This window comes from Tachypleus tridentatus, chromosome 8, assembly GCF_004210375.1.
Source record: "Tachypleus tridentatus isolate NWPU-2018 chromosome 8, ASM421037v1, whole genome shotgun sequence".
Lineage (NCBI taxonomy): Eukaryota > Metazoa > Arthropoda > Merostomata > Xiphosura > Limulidae > Tachypleus > Tachypleus tridentatus.
The window spans coordinates 148,750,324-148,771,634 of NC_134832.1; the positions used below are offsets into that span (position 1 = coordinate 148,750,324).

Consider the following 21,311-nt stretch of genomic DNA (forward strand, 5'->3'; position numbering starts at 1 on the left):
CAACTTAAGGATTCCATTTTATTTGATTTGTCATCATACTTGATTATTATTTTCATGACACTATTTTCGGTGGAACTTAAGGCAGAGTAGAAGCCGAAATGTCGTATCTTTTTCATTCAACAAAAAGTTGTAGTCCATTAAAGAGTTGAAACCTAGCATTTTCAATAAATACCAAGAGATGTAGATATTTTGTATTTCACTACCATCATACCATCAATGACGTTTGTAATACTCATTTACCAACGAATAGTGAGACTGACCGTAACATTATAACGCCCCCACGACTGAAAGGACGAGGATGTTTGGTGCGACGGGGATGCGAACCTGCGACCCTCAGATTACAAGTCAAACACCTTAACCCACCTGGCCATGCCGGGCCAGTCTTTGTTTTAAGAAAAAAAAGCACACACATATGTAACTTTATTTAAATAGAAAATGGTTATATTGTTTTTTGACACAGAGTCCATATGATTGAGTGACTTTAATATACTACAATATTTATCAAAATAGTAAAAGAAAAAATAATTATTTGATAACAAATAAGGGTAAAATAATAAATAATTAGAGCTGGAAAAACGATAACAACAGAGAATACTGCAAAAAACACCAGACTATTTTATTATTTGCCCCTCCTAAAATCGATGAGCGCGTCATCTATGGTGAAATAAAATGCTAGAGGACACATTAAGGTGTTTAGTGATGATGGTGCTATACCTGAAGTGGTATTAAAATATATTAATTCGTAATAAAACCATCTCTAGTTGTAATATACAAGGCGTGACTGTTTACAGTTGTGACGTTAAACGAAATTTTGTTTGGTTATAGTATAATAGGACAACTACTGCCAGAAAAAAAAAACATGTTGCGAGTTTCAACGATGTCAGCTGTTAACCAAATGAAAACAAATTCGGTAAGTTGGATAGCAATAAAAAGATAATTTAAAATATGATCATAACTCATTCTATTTTTAAGAGAGTTTTTCAACGAAACGTTACAGGTCACATAAACTGATAACTATTACAGGTGATGAACGTTTGTACTACATTTTTCAGTATGTTTTGAGTTAAAATTAAACCAAAGGCAGTGGAGTTGAAATGAAGAAGTAACTTAAATTTCAACGCCATAATGTTGCTAATTTTTATTTTTAATATTATTATTCTTGTTACTTGGTAATAACGTTGTTGTTAGTGTTTTATAATATGTTTTTTGTTATATTCAACTGTGTAACTTATAATGTAGTGTGCTTGCTTTGTTATTATCCACAAAGGCTATCTGTGCTCTGCCCACCACGGGTATTGAAACCCAGTTTTTAGAAGTATAAGTATGCAGATATATCACTGTGACACCTGGGGCCACAGTGTAAGTGTAATTGTAAAATTGATTTTACTTGAATCAATGAATAACTGTCATTACTATTATTACTATGTACTTGTGATTAATTTGATATATATATTAATAATTCAATGAAATTGATACTTCAAGTAATAAAATTTATAAAAACTAACATACAGATAGTTAAGAAGAATTTTAATGTACTTAAGTTATATAAAAGGCTTCAGTAAGAGTACCACTACATTGTTGAGGATGTTTTTAGGGATGGAAAGGCTTTTGTACAGCAAAGATAAAATATTAAGAACTTGTAGATTACCTGGATAAAACAATGGTAAGAGATATCCAAGAAATTGATAAGATAAAATTGGTCTATGATTTCTTTAAGCTGAATCCTAAATTCAGTAGAAAAACTGAACACAGGTTTAAGACTTTTAAAAGAAACACTAGGTTCCAGTTAATACAATTTTAATTTTTCCATTAGATTGATTAGTATATGAGTTGCCAGAGAGAACAGTGGAGGACAGCACTTTTAGAGGACAGTGGATAAATTATTGCAAAATGATGGGTGGTTTTAAACCTTTTCATTTTACTTTTCTTCAGGGTTGAACACAGAAGGGCAGCCTTGAAGGACCAAATGGTCTCTTTTTTGTCCATATGGTTAATTTAAATGGAAAATCATATCATAATTATATGCGACTGTGATATAAACGTTACATAAGCTTTATCTCTGAGACATTTAAAAAATTATCTACATGTACCTCTCAGTCAAACAGAACCTTTGAAACTAACATCCATTTATTTTTAAAACAGTTTCCTATCACAGGTCTGTAGTCTATAGGTTATGGTAACAGACTACTCACCATTATCACATCAATACAAAGATGATTGAAGTAACTGAATAATCCATATATCTTTATAAACAAAGGACCAGAAATACTCCTAGGGAAAAGTGTTTGATTTTTTTTTAATGCATGGTCCATTCACTTTCAGGAACTATGATTGTATTATATCGAACTTTATTATACTATCATTCTAATTTCTACAGTCAGATTCACTGTATTATTGTGTAAGGATGATAATGTGTTTTTGTTTTATTCTGGTATCAGAATCACACATTTTCTGTGACATGGATTTGAGGGGGAAACTGCTAAAATGCATGCAAGTCTCAAATCTCGTCCACTTATCTACATTGAATACATCAAAGATGGATGTTTAAGAAAACAACAAAAACTGAAGATGTTTTATGGTTTAGTGTTGGTGTTTTGTTGCATTATTAATCCACTGCCTTGACCACTCATACTTGTAATACTGTATTAATCCACTGCCTTGACTACTCATACATTTAATATAGTGTAAATACATTATTATAATTAAATGCATGTAATACAATCTTGGCCCATTGTCCCAATCATACGTGTAGTACTGTATCATTCTATTATCCTAATAATAATATTGCATAATACATCATCTGTTCGTTGTCCTAATAAAATACACGTAATAGTTCTCCATTGCCCTAATAAAATACTACTCTATGGTATCATTACATTGAATTAATCAAACACATCTATACAGTGTTCATTACAGTTGAGAAAATAGTGTAAATTTCTGGTTAATTTATCATTGGGTACATTAATTGATTTATGTTCAATTAATCACTTATTTTCACCTAAAACCTGGATAGTTGAGTAATTGAAAATAGTAATTGTCTGAAACAGTATTTTTTGTTAATTAATTATTTTTGCGATTTGTAACACTAAGTGATTAAGCTGAATGACCTTGAATGAGCTCAAAACAATAATGAGAAATCATAAGGACAATATTAGATTACTTTAAAAGTAATCATAAGGACAATATTACATTACTTTAAAAGTTGAGATAATTGGAAACAGAAATTTCAGTTAGTTGGTTGTTGTAATTGGCACTAATCAATGTAATTGATACATATAGGTTATTGATTATATTGATCAGTAGTTAATGACCAAGCTATGGTCATAACTGAGTTGAACTACAAGTTTGACTTGGTGGAAAACAGAGCACTACATCAGGCCAAATTAAAACTTTGAAGAAGAATTTCATGGGAAAAGTTGACCCATTGTTTAGATGATCTGGCCCTGTAATGGCATTAATAGATCATTAGGATATTCTCATTGATGTGTTTATGAAAAGGTCACCCAGTGAGATAATGTGACATCATCTAGGTGTAAGACATCTTTTCAACTTTACTAAGGCAGTTGCTGTTTCAATGTGTTATGATGTGGTATTATTGAGCTGGTTGCAAAAGAAGAAGAAGAACCCTATGGTGGCAGGTGCAGTGATTTTACCTCAGACAGACTGTTCTGCCCATCCATCCACAGATGTACTGCATTGGTATACAATGAAGAGGCAGAGCTATCCCAGTCCTTGCATGGTTTATGTGCTGTACAACCTATACTGATGCTGTCTCTCTGATTATATTATCCTGGAATGGAGAAACAAAGCATATGTTTGCATGTTCACTTTCTAGCCTATATCTTGCAGTGTATCAAAGAAGACAAGGCTAATGGTTTATACTAGTGGTGCAACAAGTACAAAAGAGCCATTAGCAGGTAGTAAATATCACTTCTACAGCTCCTGAATGCTAAAGGAGGTCAAGTTAAATCTGACCACTAACTTAAGTGTTAGCAAAGAAGAACTTGCACCAAAAATATGTGCTGGTAAATTCAGCTCTCTTGGAGTTAAGTAAGTCTTGGTATGTGCCTTGTGAGAGTACAAGAGACAGCGTTCTTAGAGTTAAGTAAGTCTTGGTATGTGCCTTGTGAGAGTACAAGAGACAGCGTTCTTAGAGTTAAGTAAGTCTTGGTATGTGCCTTGTGAGAGTACAAGAGACAGCGTTCTTAGAGTTAAGTAAGTCTTGGTATGTGCCTTGTGAGAGTACAAGAGACAGCGTTCTTAGAGTTAAGTAAGTCTTGGTATGTGCCTTGTGAGAGCACAAGAGACAGCCTCTTAGAGTTAAGTAAGTCTTGGTATGTGCCTTGTGAGAGCACAAGAGACAGCGTTCTTAGAGTTAAGTAAGTCTTGGTATGTGCCTTGTGAGAGTACAAGAGACAGCGTTCTTAGAGTTAAGTAAGTCTTGGTATGTGCCTTGTGAGAGTACAAGAGACAGCGTTCTTAGAGTTAAGTAAGTCTTGGTATGTGCCTTGTGAGAGTACAAGAGACAGCTCTCTTAGAGTTAAGTAAGTCTTGGTATGTGCCTTGTGAGAGTACAAGAGACAGCGTTCTTAGAGTTAAGTAAGTCTTGGTATGTGCCTTGTGAGAGTACAAGAGACAGCGTTCTTAGAGTTAAGTAAGTCTTGGTATGTGCCCTTGTGAGAGCACAAGAGACAGCGTTCTTAGAGTTAAGTAAGTCTTGGTATGTGCCCTGTGAGAGCACAAGAGACAGCGTTCTTAGAGTTAAGTAAGTCTTGGTATGTGCCTTGTGAGAGCACAAGAGACAGCGCCTTAGAGTTAAGTAAGTCTTGGTATGTGCCTTGTGAGAGTACAAGAGACAGCTCTCTTAGAGTTAAGTAAGTCTTGGTATGTGCCTTGTGAGAGTACAAGAGACAGCGTTCTTAGAGTTAAGTAAGTCTTGGTATGTGCCTTGTGAGAGTACAAGAGACAGCGTTCTTAGAGTTAAGTAAGTCTTGGTATGTGCCTTGAGAGTACAAGAGACAGCGTTCTTAGAGTTAAGTAAGTCTTGGTATGTGCCCCAGAGAGTACAAGAGACAGCGTTCTTAGAGTTAAGTAAGTCTTGGTATGTGCCTTGTGAGAGTACAAGAGACAGCGTTCTTAGAGTTAAGTAAGTCTTGGTATGTGCCCCAGTGAGAGCACAAGAGACAGCGTTCTTAGAGTTAAGTAAGTCTTGGTATGTGCCTTGTGAGAGTACAAGAGACAGCCGCCTTAGAGTTAAGTAAGTCTTGGTATGTGCCTTGTGAGAGCACAAGAGACAGCTCTCTTAGAGTTAAGTAAGTCTTGGTATGTGCCTTGTGAGAGTACAAGAGACAGCGCCTTAGAGTTAAGTAAGTCTTGGTATGTGCCTTGTGAGAGTACAAGAGACAGCGTTCTTAGAGTTAAGTAAGTCTTGGTATGTGCCTTGTGAGAGTACAAGAGACAGCGTTCTTAGAGTTAAGTAAGTCTTGGTATGTGCCTTGTGAGAGTACAAGAGACAGCGTTCTTAGAGTTAAGTAAGTCTTGGTATGTGCCTTGAGAGTACAAGAGACAGCGTTCTTAGAGTTAAGTAAGTCTTGGTATGTGCCTTGTGAGAGTACAAGAGACAGCGTTCTTAGAGTTAAGTAAGTCTTGGTATGTGCCTTGTGAGAGTACAAGAGACAGCGTTCTTAGAGTTAAGTAAGTCTTGGTATGTGCCTTGTGAGAGTACAAGAGACAGCGTTCTTAGAGTTAAGTAAGTCTTGGTATGTGCCTTGTGAGAGTACAAGAGACAGCGTTCTTAGAGTTAAGTAAGTCTTGGTATGTGCCTTGTGAGAGTACAAGAGACAGCGTTCTTAGTTGATGTAGAAGAGGCCAGAACAGAGATAAGATCTTGCAATGCTCTAAACAAAACCACTGCTTGAGCCAGTTGGCATTAGCTTCATTCAGCTCTCTTAGAGTTAAGTAAGTCTTGGTATGTGCCTTGTGAGAGTACAAGAGACAGCGTTCTTAGTTGATGTAGAAGTGGCCAGAACAGAGATAAGATCTTGCAATGCTCTAAACAAAACCACTGCTTGAGCCAGTTGGCATTAGCTTCATTCTATAGATAGGGAGATAAACTTGTAATATTTTAACTCTTACAGTGTGAAGGGAGTTGGTGGTGGCCTTGATTCTGAACATTGACATTCTTGGAATGAATGTACTTTGGAGCTTTTTGATTACTTGTGCACCAGCAAACTCATATTCCACAGTAAAGGTATCTAGTGTTGACCACAGGAACAGTGGACTGCATAAATGTCTGTAGGATGCATTAACCCCACCTGTACAAGTGGAGTTCAATGGTTTGCTCTGGATAATGCCTAGTATTTTAGTGCTGTATAATATAGTTATAGGTCCCCAAAATAAGTTTATTCCTATACATAAAACAAGGTTACATTGATATAAGCATTTATCTTATCAAAGAGGAGTGAAATCATGGCATTCTTCAATTATGTATGTTTGGTTATTCAGCAGTAAGTTCAGATGATCATCAGCATGGTAAATAAAGTGGAGGTAACTGAGGTTAAACTTGTTATTGTATTGCTAGAGTTGTATCCATCATGGCATATCCAGAAGTAAATATGTGAATACCAGTGACTCTCAGATAATTAGCTGGGAGTTATGCAGACTCTCCAGATTCAACACAGTAATAATGTGGCAGTGACTTGTTAGCAGAATGTGTTGATGTATTATGGGACCATTTGGTCAATTGACCTGAGCTGCAGTCACACAATACAATATAGATACAGGTGATTTATCTGATTAAACATCTGCCATACAAGCTTCCCTGAGGCACTGAGAATATGCACTAGGGATGTAGCCAGTGAAGATGTAGAGATTGTAACCTCAAGACAGCTTGTATGGGTATTAGCACTTTAATTAAAATAAAGTATAGAACAACATTTTGACCTTCATAGGTCATTTTCAGGTTAACCTGAACCAAATAGAGGAAGTCGCATGCTTCATAAGGTTGTGTTGCACTCCTATTGGTGAAGGCTTGTCACATGATGATTTACATGCAAGACACAGTTGAATCATGTTAATCGTGTAGTATGTGGGAGCTCAAAGTTTGTGGCATGCAGAAATTTGTTGTTGCATATAGAGAGCAGTACCTACCAGAAGTACATTTTCAGTACTGGAAAATTTGAACCTTTAGTTCAGGGAAGTGTTAATTTTAGGCCACCCTCAAGATTAAGCTTTTATGCAAAATTATTTGAACCAGTTTATTTTGAAAAGAGAAATTTGTGACAAAACTAGGTATGATTTTTGTTAACAGGAAAGCTTATGTGTTCTATGTAATTTCACATTTAGACCTCAGCTCTAAAGAAAGCAAGCCTTCGAGCTCAGTCAACAAGTTATCACCATTCACAAAAACGGTAAGATTTATTATAATCTCATGATAGCCATTATAAAGTGGTCATTCTTAAGAACAAGTGGTACTTTTCTGTTATGCCCCTGCAAATGGTAAATTTTTGCTACACAAATACAATACTTATTAATATATTTATAGAAATTTATATAATTATTATATAACAGAAAAATTATTTAGATTGAGGGGGCATAATGGAAAAATACCAAACAAAGATACAGAATTTTATATGCAAAAACGGCTCGTTTGGGTTGAGAAAATATTTTACATAGAAGAGCGAACAACGTTTCGACCTTCTTCGGTCATCGTCAGGTTCACAAAGAAAGAGGTAACTGACCGGAAGCTGACCACATGTTTGAAAGGGGTTGTGTAACTGTGTGTCGAAATGTAGAGGGCGGTATTAGATGTTTGAATATATAATTTTATTTATTTTATTATATTAATATAGGTATAAAGGCATTCCTTTATATTGGTTTATTTTGGGTTTAAGTGGTTGTATAAGTAAGGCTTCTTTAACTTTGCGTTTGTTTATGTTTGTTTCTTTATTTAGTATTTGAGTGTTTTCTATGGTTATGTTGTGTTTATTTGACTTGCAGTGTTCAAAACGTGTGAAGGTGACTTTTATGTTCTTTGAATCTGGTTTCCATTTTTCTACTTGTTTCTCCAATATAGAAGTCGTGGCAGTTATCACATTGTATTTTATAAATAATGTTGGTGTAGTGTTTGTCAGTGTAGTTTTTACATAGTATAGACCTCAGTTTTGTGCCTGGTTTTTGAATAAATTTGGTATTAACTGGAATGTCATATTTTGTTACTAATTTTGCCAAATGTTGATTATTTGTTTGCTGATGTCAGGAATATATGGTATACAGCAGGATATGGTTTCGTGGTTTTTTGATTCGTGAGCTGTATTTACTTTAGTTGGTGGTTGATTTTGCTTTTTGTCTAAGTGTGTGCGTATAATGTTTTCTACGGTTTGTGGAGGAAACTTATTGATGTTGATGAAATATTGTTTTATTTTGTCTAATTCATCGTTAATTTTATCTGGTGAGCATAGTTTTATGGCTGTGTTTATTTGGTTTCTTAGTATGTTGAGTTTTTGTTTTGTTTCATGTGCTGAGTCCCAAGGAATGTATAGTCCAGTATGGGTGATTTTTCGGTGGATTTCTGTTTTGAATTGTGTGTCAGTTCTTGTAATTTTGAGGTTAAGAAATGATATTTGATTGCTTTCTTCCTGTTCACATGTGAAGTTAATGTTGGGATGTATAGAGTTAATGTGATTGAAAAAATTAAGTATGTGTTCTGTAGATTTGAATCCACAGAACCGTGTCATCTACATATCTGTACCAGTATAGTGGTGGATGTAATGCTGTGTTAATTGCTTGTGTTTCAACTTGTGTCATAAAAATATTGGCTAGAACTGGTGATACTGGGTTGCCCATGCTTAGGCCATTTGTTTGTATATAGTTTTGGTTGTTGAACATGAAGTTTGTCTTTATCGTGGTGAATTCTATGAGGGTTGCTAACTGGTTACTGGGAATTTCTATAGTTGGGTTAGGGTCTCGGATATAGAGTTCTAAGGCTATCTTGCAGGCTTCAGTGGTTGGAACTTCTGTAAAGAGGGATATAACATCGAAACTGGCCATTAAGGCTTTATGATTAAGTTGATTTAGATTAGACTTGAAATTAAAAGAGTCTTTGATGAATGAGCTGGCTGATGTTACATATTTGGAGAATGCCCATGCTATGTATTTACCAAGATTGTAATTAAACGATTCATATGTGGACATTATTGGTCGTAATGGACAATCTGGTTTATGAGGTTTGGGGATGCCGTATATTTGCGGTGTCGCGTGAGTTGGTTTTACGTAGGTAGGAATAAAGTGTTTGTGAAATTGTGTTGGCTTTTTTCATTTGTAGTAGTAATTTGTTCAGTTAGTCGTCGTGTCTCTTTGTTGGATTTGTGTGTATTGGTTTAAATTTGTTTGTGTCTGATAAGATGTTATTCATTTTTGGATGTATTCATTCATGTTCATTATGACTATAGCGTTACCTTTATCTGCTTTTAGAATTTTTATGTTTTTGTCTTGTTTTAGGTTTTTTAATGGAATTAATGTCTCTTTTTTGTAAGGTTGTTTTTTAGTTTTCTGTTTTGTGAAATTATGTTGATGGTTTTGTGAGAAAATTCTTTGAAAAAATCGTTTAAGATGTTGTTTTTAGGTGTTTCTGGAAAATACAAATTTGTAATTTTACCTGGGAAGTTTGGCTGTTGGATGTCAATAAAATTATCTAAGTTGTCTTCTTTCTGTTGGTTGTGTTTGGTTGTTTCCTTGTTTTTCTTCTCTGTAGAAAGTATCACAAGTCTCCTGGCTAGGTCTTCTAAACATGTTTTGATTTCTATGGTTGGAATGTACCTAGGTGCTATTGCGAAGTTGAGTCCTTTGTTAAGTAGATGTTTCTCGTCTGTGTTTAATTGACGGTCGGATCTGTTAATCATGAGGTTAGTCAACGGTTTGTTGTTTTGGTGTCTTTTCTGTTGTTTGCATCTTAGTTTTTTGTTGTGGCAGATCTTTTTGTCTCTGTCGTTCTTAGTATTGATTTGGTTTATGTTTCGTTGTATAAGTCTGTAAATCTCTGGTTTAATGCAGCATGCCAGTTGATGGTCTAGGTTCATTTTTTGTTTTTGTAAGTCATGTAGTTCTTTGTATTTTGTGTTTAACATGGCTTTAAGTAGTTTTTTCTGTAAATTTTGGATAATGTTTGTGCATGTATTAAAATTTTTTGAAAGTTTTACCTTTACAAAATTAGGGGTTAGTTGTTCTTTTCTACATTGTTGAATAAAATAAATGTCATTTCTTCTATTAATAATTCGTTGGTTTAAATTTCTTAGTTTCTTAACCATCGTGTGAGCGTGTACTGTTAATAGTGGTGTACGGTATGCTAGTTCAGACATAATGGTAACAGGTAAGTACAAATACACTGAGAAAAACACAAAAACTTACACTTCTCGTACAATCGCCGTGATGAAATAATAATCAGTGATGTCGAGTGATACAGAATTTTAATTAATTAATAAATTATTATAAATATTATAATGCATGTATATATATATATAAAGAAGAGGAAGAGGTAACTTTCTTTGTGAACCAGATGATGACCAAAGAAAGTCGAAACGTTGTTTGCTCCTCTACGTAAACAATTTTCTCAATCCAAACGAGCTGTTTTTACATATATATACTTTTTTCTACAAGTGGGTTTTCTTGACATCTCTACTTGTGTAATTAATGGTTTTGCTTATTGATTAATCTATACAAGCAAAAGGAGTAAGAATATTAGGTAGGTGCTACATATCTTAATTTTTTCAACCACTGCACTATTCTGTTGTGACATTAATATCCTATTTTTTATATTGTTTTGGCTCTGAAACTGGTTTTTTGAATTATTCTTAGTTCCAAATAATTAATCTCTTCTGAAAGTGGCCATTTGTGTATTTATGAAAAACATATTTTTTTTGTGAAAATAAATATAATTTTACACAAGTTTTATGCGTATTTCCCACTTGGCAGATGAATTGCTAGTGTTTATTAAATAACAAGATACTGCCACATGATCTGACAATGATACTCACTAAAATATGTTTTACTAATTGGTTTTATGACACGCATTATGATTACAATTACAAATGGTTAACTAGCTGGTTAGTAACTTATTTATGTCTATTGTTTTAATAGATTAAACATGCAAAAATATTCAAAAAAGGTGTGTTTGGTGAACAAACAAACTTGCATTGAGAAATATTGTAACCAAAAAAAAAACCTTTGTATATCTATTAAAGTAAAAGCACCATTAATTTTAAACAAAGAATCAAACAACAAGTTACCTTTATTAAGCCTTAAGCAATTTGTTCATATGATTTCTTTACTTAGTACTGTATTATTATTATTATGAGTGTGTGTTCCTGTGTCCAGATAAGCTACTTTAACCTGACAATGAAAAAACCTTCAAATATTGTACATTAGTTACCTATATATTTAACCTATTAATAAATGACAGTCTAATTCTTGCTTTATTTAATCATATTCAAACTTTAGTTAAGTCATTTCATAACTTTGCTCTATTAGAAAATAATTAAACCACTTGATGTGGTACCATAGAAAGGTTTCAACTAAGACCCATACAAAATCAAAGAGAAAGGCTGAAAAATCTAGAAGTGGATAATAATTTTGAAGTGGTCATACATTTATTGTAAAAATAATGTTTTTCTTTGGGATGGGTAGAAAAAAGTTTTCTAAATGAATAAATACATTGTTTTGTTTAAAATAAAAATTCTGGAGTTGTGCAGAAGTGAAAATAACTCTCTTATTCATTAATTATATTAAACAAGTGTCAGAATGTAACAAAACATGATCCTAAAACATGTTTGATTTTAAATATTTAAAACTCTTAAAAGTGTATGGCAAAAATATATAAAAGATGGAGGAAATCCTACCTTCATGTACAATAATTTAGGTGTGGGTTATTTTGTTTATTCTAAATCTTTGTACATGAAAATGTATCGTTCATGCAAAGCAATACTAAAGTGTTTATGTAACAAGCTGAAAATAAATATTTATAATATTGTCCGTTTCTCTGCACAAATTTTATGCAAGACTACTTACTATACTGAAACTACAGAATTTTTATTGATGAAAATAGACATTACTCTGTAATATTTTTAAACAACAAATTTTTATATAGAGTTGATAAACTTTGTCACTATACTTGTTTAATTGTTGGAAATAAAATTATTCTTCATCTAAAATACATATAAATACATATAAAAATATAAATAAATACATATAAAAATCAGTACACGATGTTTGACGAACAATATTAATGTTTGTTGAAACAAACAAAAGAAGTATAAAAGTTATCTATGTATACTACTTTAGTTCAACATATTTCAGACATGATTCATGCATGTTTTAAATTATGCTAAACATTGTTAGGGATCCATACTTTGAAAAACTATTACTCAAAACAAGGGTGATAAATTTATGTTACTTTTGCAATTTTTTACTTATAAGAGCACACAACGTGTAACCTTTTTAATAATAAAACCGATTAGAAAGCCTACAAAATCACTGGGTAGCTTAGCTTATAATAAGAGTTATTTCAAATATTATGCCTTTATTTGTAGTAATGTGATTAGTCTGAAAGCAAATTGGTTAAAAACAAAAACTTCTAATTTTGTGATGTAACTTAAATAGATATAATTATATTCAGAAAGAAATATCTGTATGTCTAAACCTAAATTCATATTTTAGTTTTTGTGAACAAGGTTTTTGTTTTCACTTGTTTTTTTAAGTTGGCATTTATGTCATTATGATACTTGCATTTTTTTGCTTATTATGGATGTCAACAATGTCCTGAATAATACTAACTTTGATAGAAACGAATTTCCAAACTCTAGAGTGCACACAAGCTATTCGCGTCTGGAAAAAAACTAAGTTGTAAACATTTAACGTTGTAATATTTAATTAGCATTTATATTACTGTGCTGGTTACTGTACAGCTTAATATTGTTTTCCCAGCAAAGAGCACATCTCCACCCTGCAATGTTGACCATATTTGACTTGCAAAAAAATGTCTGTATGTCCATTGTTATAAATTGACATTGCTCATTTTTGGCAGAACAATGAGAAATAATATTTTATATATGTCTGCTAAGACTTGTAAAAATCCAATCATTTTTGATTGAGTTATAAAGCTAAAATAGTGTCAGTCCCCATGTTAAGAGATAGTTGTTTGTTTGTTTTTATGACCTACTGTAACCTTGACCCCCCCTCCAAAAAAAACTAACCACTTCTAAGATGGGTCATAGTCCAAATTTTCACAAACTTTCATCCAAATCCATTGAGTAAATTTGGAGAAATCTTGCTGTCAAATACACAAAGAAACATACACAGAGGTGACAAGATAACCTCCCTCCACCTTTGATAACAAGGATAATAAACTGAAATTTTCAGCTTTGGATAAAATTATAATTTTGTGTGATTAATACAACTCTTTGTTGTAGTTCTTGCATTTTACTATCATGGAAACAGTATACCATTAATATTTTATTGTATTATTATTATTTTGCAGTAGTGCAGGTGCAAAACTATTGCTTACTTTGTTCGGAGGTAGCGCGCTGTAGCTGCAGGTGGTGCAGCCGCTTATGCAAAGTATGATCCCAATTTTCGGGTTACATTAGAACAAAATCTGCCATATGCTGAAGAGGTCTTCAAATTCATACCTGACTGGAAGACACCTCCTTACAGGTAATTATATGTGTGTTTGTAAATAACAAAATGTTTTAAAAATTAGTTGTTTTGTATAAGTAAAAGTGTGTAAAGCTTGCCATACTTAAAAAAGAGAAATAACTTAATTAAAATAAAGTTAATATTTTGTAATGAAAATAATTTACTACAGAATAAAGTTATGTTGTTTTAAGTTATTAGTGTTTGCTTTAACATAAGTTTTAGCTTACTATCCATTCAACTTCTAGAGTTCTCAGGTTACAGTCTCTGAAGACTGATAGATCAGGTTTCTACTCATTTGTTTTTGCATTTGGATGTTAAATATTAAAATTCTCATCATTTTTTTATGTTTCTAAAGATGATTAAGGCCCAGGTTTCCAATTTATTTCCTTTTGGCTCTAAAAACTGAATGTTCAGTGGTAGCATTAGATTCCCTTTGGTCTCATGAACCTGAGGTGAAGATGGTATGTTCTTCCTACCTCTGCCAGATGGTTGGGTTTTGATTTGATATGATCCTCTTTCCTACCCCACCACTTGGATGTCAGTTACTAGTGGCCTTGGTTTTGGATTGTAGTTGATTTACTTACAGTATGTTCCTAATCCTATCCCCATGTGGATGTTGGTTCTCAATGGCTTGGGTGTTGAATGTAGTCAACTTGCTGGTCTGTCACACCCTAGCCATTTGACACCTAGGGGAACGTCCTTTTTTTCATTTTCACTCACTTGTATATCTTATGAGATTGAGTTTTATACATATTACATGGTCCATGTCACTGCTCAGCCATAGTTCTTTCCCATATACACATGCTTTTCTCTCTATCTGCTCCTATATGTGACATCTTTCTATTATGGATAAAGATTGTACCTGCTTCAGAAGTATTGCAGTCTCCCACATCAAATCTTAAAATCTTATTATCTTATCTTAGAGATGGGCCTGGCATGGCCTAGCGCGTTAAGGCGTGTGGTTCATAATCTGAGGGTCGCGGGTTCGCGCCCGAGTCGCGCCAAACATGCTCGCTCTCCCAGCCGTGGGGGCGTTATAATGTGATGGTCAATCCCATCTTTCGTTGGTAAAAGAGTAGCCCAAGAGTTGGCGGTGGGTGGTGATGACTAGCTGCCTTCCCTCTAGTCTTACACTGCTAAATTAGGGACGGCTAGCACAGATAGCCCTCAAGTAGCTTTGTGCGAAATTCCAAAACAAACAAACAAACAAACTTATCTTAGAGTGTATCCTTTAGATCCTTTTGAAGAATGGTTCTTTGTTCCCTCACATTGATCTCTCCTCCTATATTATGTGAGATTCTAGATGTTTATGTGAGTAGAGGTAATGTACTGTATCAGAATTAAGATTTTCCCATACTGAAAATATATTTCCAATAAGTACTTACCTCCCACAATTTTCTGCCAAAACTTATAGTTTGGTAAAATTTAATAGAGGGAGTCACACATGTTATATTGTCACATGATGATTTGCATGAGAGACTCATTGGAATTGGTCATTTCTAACTGATGAGAGATGAAAGACTTGAGGGATATGTAAAAAAAAAATTGTTTACATATAGAGAGCGGCACTAAATAACTAGCTATTTATTTGACATGAGGTAAGTAACTATCAGAAATATATCTTCTGGATAGGAAATTTATAACTTCTGAACAATGAAAATCACTTCTCCAACATTAACTTTCAAGAAAGAAATTCCTAAATCTAAATACATTATTAGAGTGACTGTAAATTTTCAAAGTAAAATAATTTACCATGGCAACATTCAATTAATGTTTATATCATTGTATTAGCCTAAAATTAATCAATTACAAACTGAGACCTAGACTGGATTTCTGTATACTCCAGTTTTATTGATTTCAGAAACACTCAAAACCCTTTTATAGTACTTAATAGCCCAATGAAATACAAACAATGACATTTAGTGTTTCATTTTAATGATAGTGTGGGAGTGTTTAGCTGTTTCTATGAACTTCTGAAAAAATGGAGCAGGAAGGTTGAACCCTCTAGATATGTACCTACTTGCAGACAATTAAATTACATAGTTAATAATTTCTTTAAATAAAATGAATGAGGTGTTTGCCTTCCCTGGACTTTTCCCCAAGATCCACTCCTGCTTATACTACATTAAAGAATAATTCCTCAAAAAAAAAATAAGAAAAAGTTCTGACCACCAAGATCTATGCCTTCTTGTATAGTATTAAATAAATACGAGGTCTGTTAAAAAAATACGCGGACTGTTTGAATTGCGCGGCTCCAGTTGGTTCCAGGGGAATCCGCTTGGTGTCGCTAGGTTCGCACAGATCAGCTGATTACGACGCCATTTCCGATTGCAGATATCTTCATTTATGTATTAGCTACGCGGTTTTAAGTGAAGTGCAATTTTTTGGTTTGCGGATTTCAGAATGAATGACCTGAAGGAGCAACGACTTGCTGTGAAATTTTGTGTTAAACTTGGAAAATCTGCGACTGAAACTTTTGCTATGCTTAACACGGCTTACGGTGATGTTGCTATGAATCATACGGCATGTTTGAAGTGGCATGAACGTTTTAAGGATGGTCGACAGTCCATTGAAGATGATGAGCGTCCTGGACGTCCTTCCACGCCAACTGACGACCCACACGTCGACAAAATCAACACCCTTGTGCGGGCAAATCGACGTCTGACTGTCAGGGAACTTGTTGAAGAGTGTGGGATATCAGTTGGATCTTGTTACGAGAATTTGACCAAAAAATCGAAGATGCACCACGTTGCTGCGAAATTTGTGCCTCAGAACTCGTGAGTTTTTGTCCAAACACTCGATCACTGTTCTTCCCCACCCCCCCTACTCACCTGACCTTGCTCCTTGCGATTTTTTCTTGTTCCCCAAACTCAAAAGACCCTTGAAAGGAAGAAGATTTGAGACGATTCCCGAGATTAAGGCAAATGCGACGAAGGAGCTGGAGGACATTACAAAAGAAGCGTACCAGGACTGTTTCAACAAGTGGAAACACCGTTGGGATAAGTGTGTGCATTGGGGAGGAGAGTACTTTGAAGGGGTCCCAGACCTGTAACTTCTAAATAAAGTACATTTTGTTTTATGACGTCAGTCCGCGTATTTTTTGAGCAGCCCTCGTAATGTTTGAGAAAGATTGGTGGACAGGGTCCTCCCCTAAACATCTCCTCTTAGTCCGTGCTTGTTTATAAAATATTAAACAATATAGTAATTCCTGAAAAAATGAAGAGGGGTTCAAATCTCATGGACTCTTTCCCTAGATCTGCACCTGCTATTTTAACATTAAAGAATTTAATGTTAAATATTTAATACTTAAGTACCGGAGTTAGTGAGGGGTGCTACTTTAATACTTAAGTACCGGAGTTAGTGACGGGCGCTACTTTAATACTTAAGTACCGGAGTTAGTGACGGGCGCTACTTTAATACTTAAGTACCTGAGTTAGTGACGGGTGCTACTTTAATACTTAAGTACCTGAGTTAGTGACGGGTGCTACTTTAATACTTAAGTACCTGAGTTAGTGACGGGTGCTACTTTAATACTTGAGTACCGGAGTTAGTGACGGGTGCTACTTTAATACTTAAGTACCGGAGTTAGTGACGGGTGCTACTTTAATACTTGAGTACCGGAGTTAGTGACGGGTGCTACTTTAATACTTAAGTACCGGAGTTAGTGACGGGTGCTACTTTAATACTGGCACCGGAGTTAGTGACGGGTGCTACTTTAATACTTAAGTACCGGAGTTAGTGACGGGTGCTACTTTAATACTTAAGTACCGGAGTTAGTGACGGGTGCTACTTTAATACTTAAGTACCGGAGTTAGTGACGGGTGCTACTTTAATACTTGAGTACCGGAGTTAGTGACGGGTGCTACTTTAATACTTAAGTACTGGAGTTAGTGACAGGTGCTACAAGCTAGTTGCTTTCCTGCTAGTCAGCAGTTCAAAAGTAGTGACAATGGCCGATAGCATTAGTAACTATCTAACAATAAAGACGGGGAAAGCAAATTTATTGGCAATTGGAAGTGATTTAAGACCCTCAAATCATAAGACACCAACACTCTCTTTGTTTATCTTAACAACTGACAAAAATAGTGCAATGGTTTGTGTATTTTCATGAGATTCGATGTAATTGCATAATTTCAATTATTTGTTTGTTGTAAAACTCAAAAACAGTAATTTTTGGTAATTGTTATTTTCATGACGTTAATGGATTATTTTATGAAACACTGATAGATGAAATCTCTTCTCATATGCAAATGATTAAATCACCCAGCTATAGTTGTAATTGTTGTTTTGTCTTTAAAGATTGAAGATTGAGATCTCTAATTGCCTTTTTTGTCTTGGTAGTCTACGTAAGTTTCTACTTGCCTTTATTTTGTAATTATAATTTTTTTCTTTCTAGTGGCTGTAGGTCGATGTTTCTAATTTTCTTTTTTGTTTTTAAAAATTGAAAATCTAGGTTCTGACTGTCTTTTTTTGCTTCTAATATTTGAAGGCCAAGGTTCTGATTGCCTATTTTATCTCAAAAACCAAAAGTCTAGGTTTATAATTATCCTTCTTATTACTAAAGTTTGAGAGTTTGTTTCTAATTCTTTCTTTTCATCTAAAGGTTGAGGGTCCAAATTTTTAAATATGAAAGTTCAAAGTTCCTTTATTCAGATGTTAATTGTCTTTCATAAGATATAACTATTTTTCTATTTTTGAATGATGAAGGCTTCAGCGAAACCCTTCCATGTTTGAAGTATGAAGTCATTAGGCTTCAATTGTTCCTAATTTCATAAATTTAGTACAAATATCAAAGTAACCATGTGTAGTTTCTTAAACATTTGACTTTGGATTTCTGGTTAGCAACATCTGGATTTGTTTTGTATTATTAAATATAAAGTAATACAGTTTATAACTTGAAACCTCTCATATTAATAAGAAAGTTTCTGTTCAAATTCAGTGTCTTTCTGAAAAATGTATTATGTCATTACATTTATGGATGAGCACAGTTTGTAAATACAATTTCTAGATTATTATTTTCAGTACTTTTGTTACCAATTTACTGTAAAAAAAAAAGTCAAAGCTACTTGTATTTTGTTATTTTTTCACAGTGAGCAAGAAAAATCAGTTAAAGAAGTGAAAGAAAAAGGCCTAGTGACAAAGAAACTGGAAAGAGACAGTGCAAAGGTAAAAATGAAATAATCTGTCATTTTACAGTGAAATTGTTTGAAGAATGTCGATTATTCTTCAGAATTTAATGTAGTTAATATCCTAGTTCTCTAGTGATGCATATTTTGTATTTCCAATATACTATTTTCAGAACAACACTCAAACTATGTTTCTGTGAAAAGCAAAACAAAGTGTCCAACATTAAATGATATGACTCATTTAAGTTTCTCAACTTAACATTTTCTGATCTTTACTATGTCAGCAAGATGTTACTAATCTTTAGCCTAAAATGTTTTGAAACATTGGACAAATATATACGAGATGGAAAGTGAAGTTAGAAGTCAGTAGATATTCAAAAATGTCTTTGATTTGTTAATGTTAATATATGCAAGCTATATTAAAAAAATGTTTTCTACTAATTTAGAAATTGCTTGTATAAGGTAATCACAGAATTTTTCTTTGGGATGATAATTATGTAATACAGCTTGTAGGGCACTATAATAATGTAAACAGATGTAAATGTTATGATTAATAATGAGTTAAATATTGTATAAAACATCTCCAGTTGTTTTCACTAACAAGTGTTGAGTTAAATGCTGTATTGAATGTCTGCAGTGTTTTGCAAATTGTTTGATACAGCATTTAACTTGCTACTTGTTGATGACGACAACTGTAGACGTTTGATATCGGCAAACTTGTGGTTAAAACTTTGTGCTTTATGTGCACTAGTGCATTTGGACCACAAGTTTGCTAATATCAGAGTTCTTTCTGTGTGCTAGTGCATTTGGACCACAAGTTTGTTGAAGTCAGAATGATCATAGAGTAATTCATACCAGCTCCTACAACTAACTCCTTCAATGTTATCGTTGAAACAGAAAGAAGAAAAAACATTAAAGCCTACTGTGATGAAAGAGCCAGCAGCTGATGAAAAATTAGAAGAAGTTCCTATCTCTAAAACACAATCTAAAGGTATAGTACTTATTGAAACATGTTTTTAATCCTCTCGCAATGGGTCTTCCTATGGTTAAGGATCAAAGGGCATGTCACTACATATGTAGACTTGCATTCAGTTTTTACTGACGTACTATTTTATAAATGTACATCAGTAAGTTTGGTAGCACGTTGTAGATTATAATTCAAGTTTCAGTATTATACATTAATTTCTTTATTTAAATATCAAAATAAAATCCTAAATCTATTTTTGTGTCATGTTGAATACAGCTTTAGTTCAAATTAGATGTTTCTGATGTCCAAGTACAAAGTCTGTAGTTCATTAGGAATTAGATATCCAAATTACCAAAACTGATAAGCTAAAATATAAAATAAGAACCTCCTATCTTTTCTATTTGCTGACACATTGCTACATTTACTGAATGTAAATGTAAGTGTACAGTAGCCCTGCACACGTCTTTCCATTTTTGGAAATCCTTGCTTACGTACACCTACTTCTGTGTGAATAATCAATTGAAGGCTCAGAATAACCTTCAAGTGGGTTTCTCAATCTCTAGAAGGTAGGAATTTCCATAAACGATTTCTTTGTCTTGAATTACCAAATTAGGTGGTAAGTGAAAATGTCTGGAAAACAATATATTTGTTTTTAGTCGAATACAGTTTAGTTAGTAAATCTAATAAATTACAGTAGGATTCTGCAATATTGATTTACTAACTTATAATATTTGGTTCTTTCAAAATGAAATAAAATCTAAAAAAAATTTCTTTTTACATTCTCCATATGTGAAATTTGACAAAACCTAGCATATTTTGACAAGTTGGAAAATAATTTTAAAGTTTGTAAGTAGAAAAAAAATTGTTTTCTATATTTCTTTATTTGCTGAAAAATAACTGAAATTTGAAAAGTTATTTGTGACCAGTAATAATGCATATGCAATGTATTAAAGTCAAAATGTTATAGGCTCACTAGAAATGGAATAAACTGAAGACAGGTCACTTAGTGAAGACCAGTTTTATACTATAAGATATGTTAATATCACTGCACGTGCACCACTTCATTGGAACTTCTGTAATGTCAATTAGGTACAGCTGAAAGTTTAATGAAATGAAAAACACACACACACAAATGTACAATATATATATATATATATCCTAAATTTTTATGATTGTTGTGAGATCAAACCTGTACAATAGTGAAAGTAACAGATAAAATTTTAATTTTCTCTTTAAAAACTATCTAATAATTATCTGGAAGTTATAAAGATTTTGAATGTGAAGTTTGATATTTTTCTGATGTATAAAAGTATTTTTAATCTTAAAATCAAAATTACTTTGCACATTGAACAGTCAATGTTTGAAAGGAAAAAAATACTTCAAGCAAATTGTTACTTATGAAATCTTAACCTCCATAACCAAATCTGATGTTTTATGTACTAGAGTTTTTTGTAAGTTTTACTTCTTGTATTAAACGTTGTAGTTTGGAAACTACAGGCACAAAATGGTTACCAACTCAGTTCCTTGGACCA

General features: G+C 33.5%; 1 protein-coding gene across 1 annotated transcript in view; it reads left to right on the plus strand.

The window, feature by feature from the left end:
- Window positions 1–634: 634 nt before the first annotated feature.
- LOC143223735 (MICOS complex subunit MIC60-1-like) overlaps window positions 635–21,311 on the plus strand; it is a 35,911-nt gene continuing 15,234 nt past the window's right edge. The window contains exons 1-5 of the mRNA XM_076452101.1: window positions 635–910; window positions 7,345–7,409; window positions 13,529–13,704; window positions 18,777–18,852; window positions 19,710–19,803. Of these exons, the coding sequence (XP_076308216.1) occupies window positions 19,740–19,803 (64 nt within the window). The 5' untranslated portion in view covers window positions 635–910; window positions 7,345–7,409; window positions 13,529–13,704; window positions 18,777–18,852; window positions 19,710–19,739. The remainder of the gene's footprint in view (window positions 911–7,344; window positions 7,410–13,528; window positions 13,705–18,776; window positions 18,853–19,709; window positions 19,804–21,311) is intronic.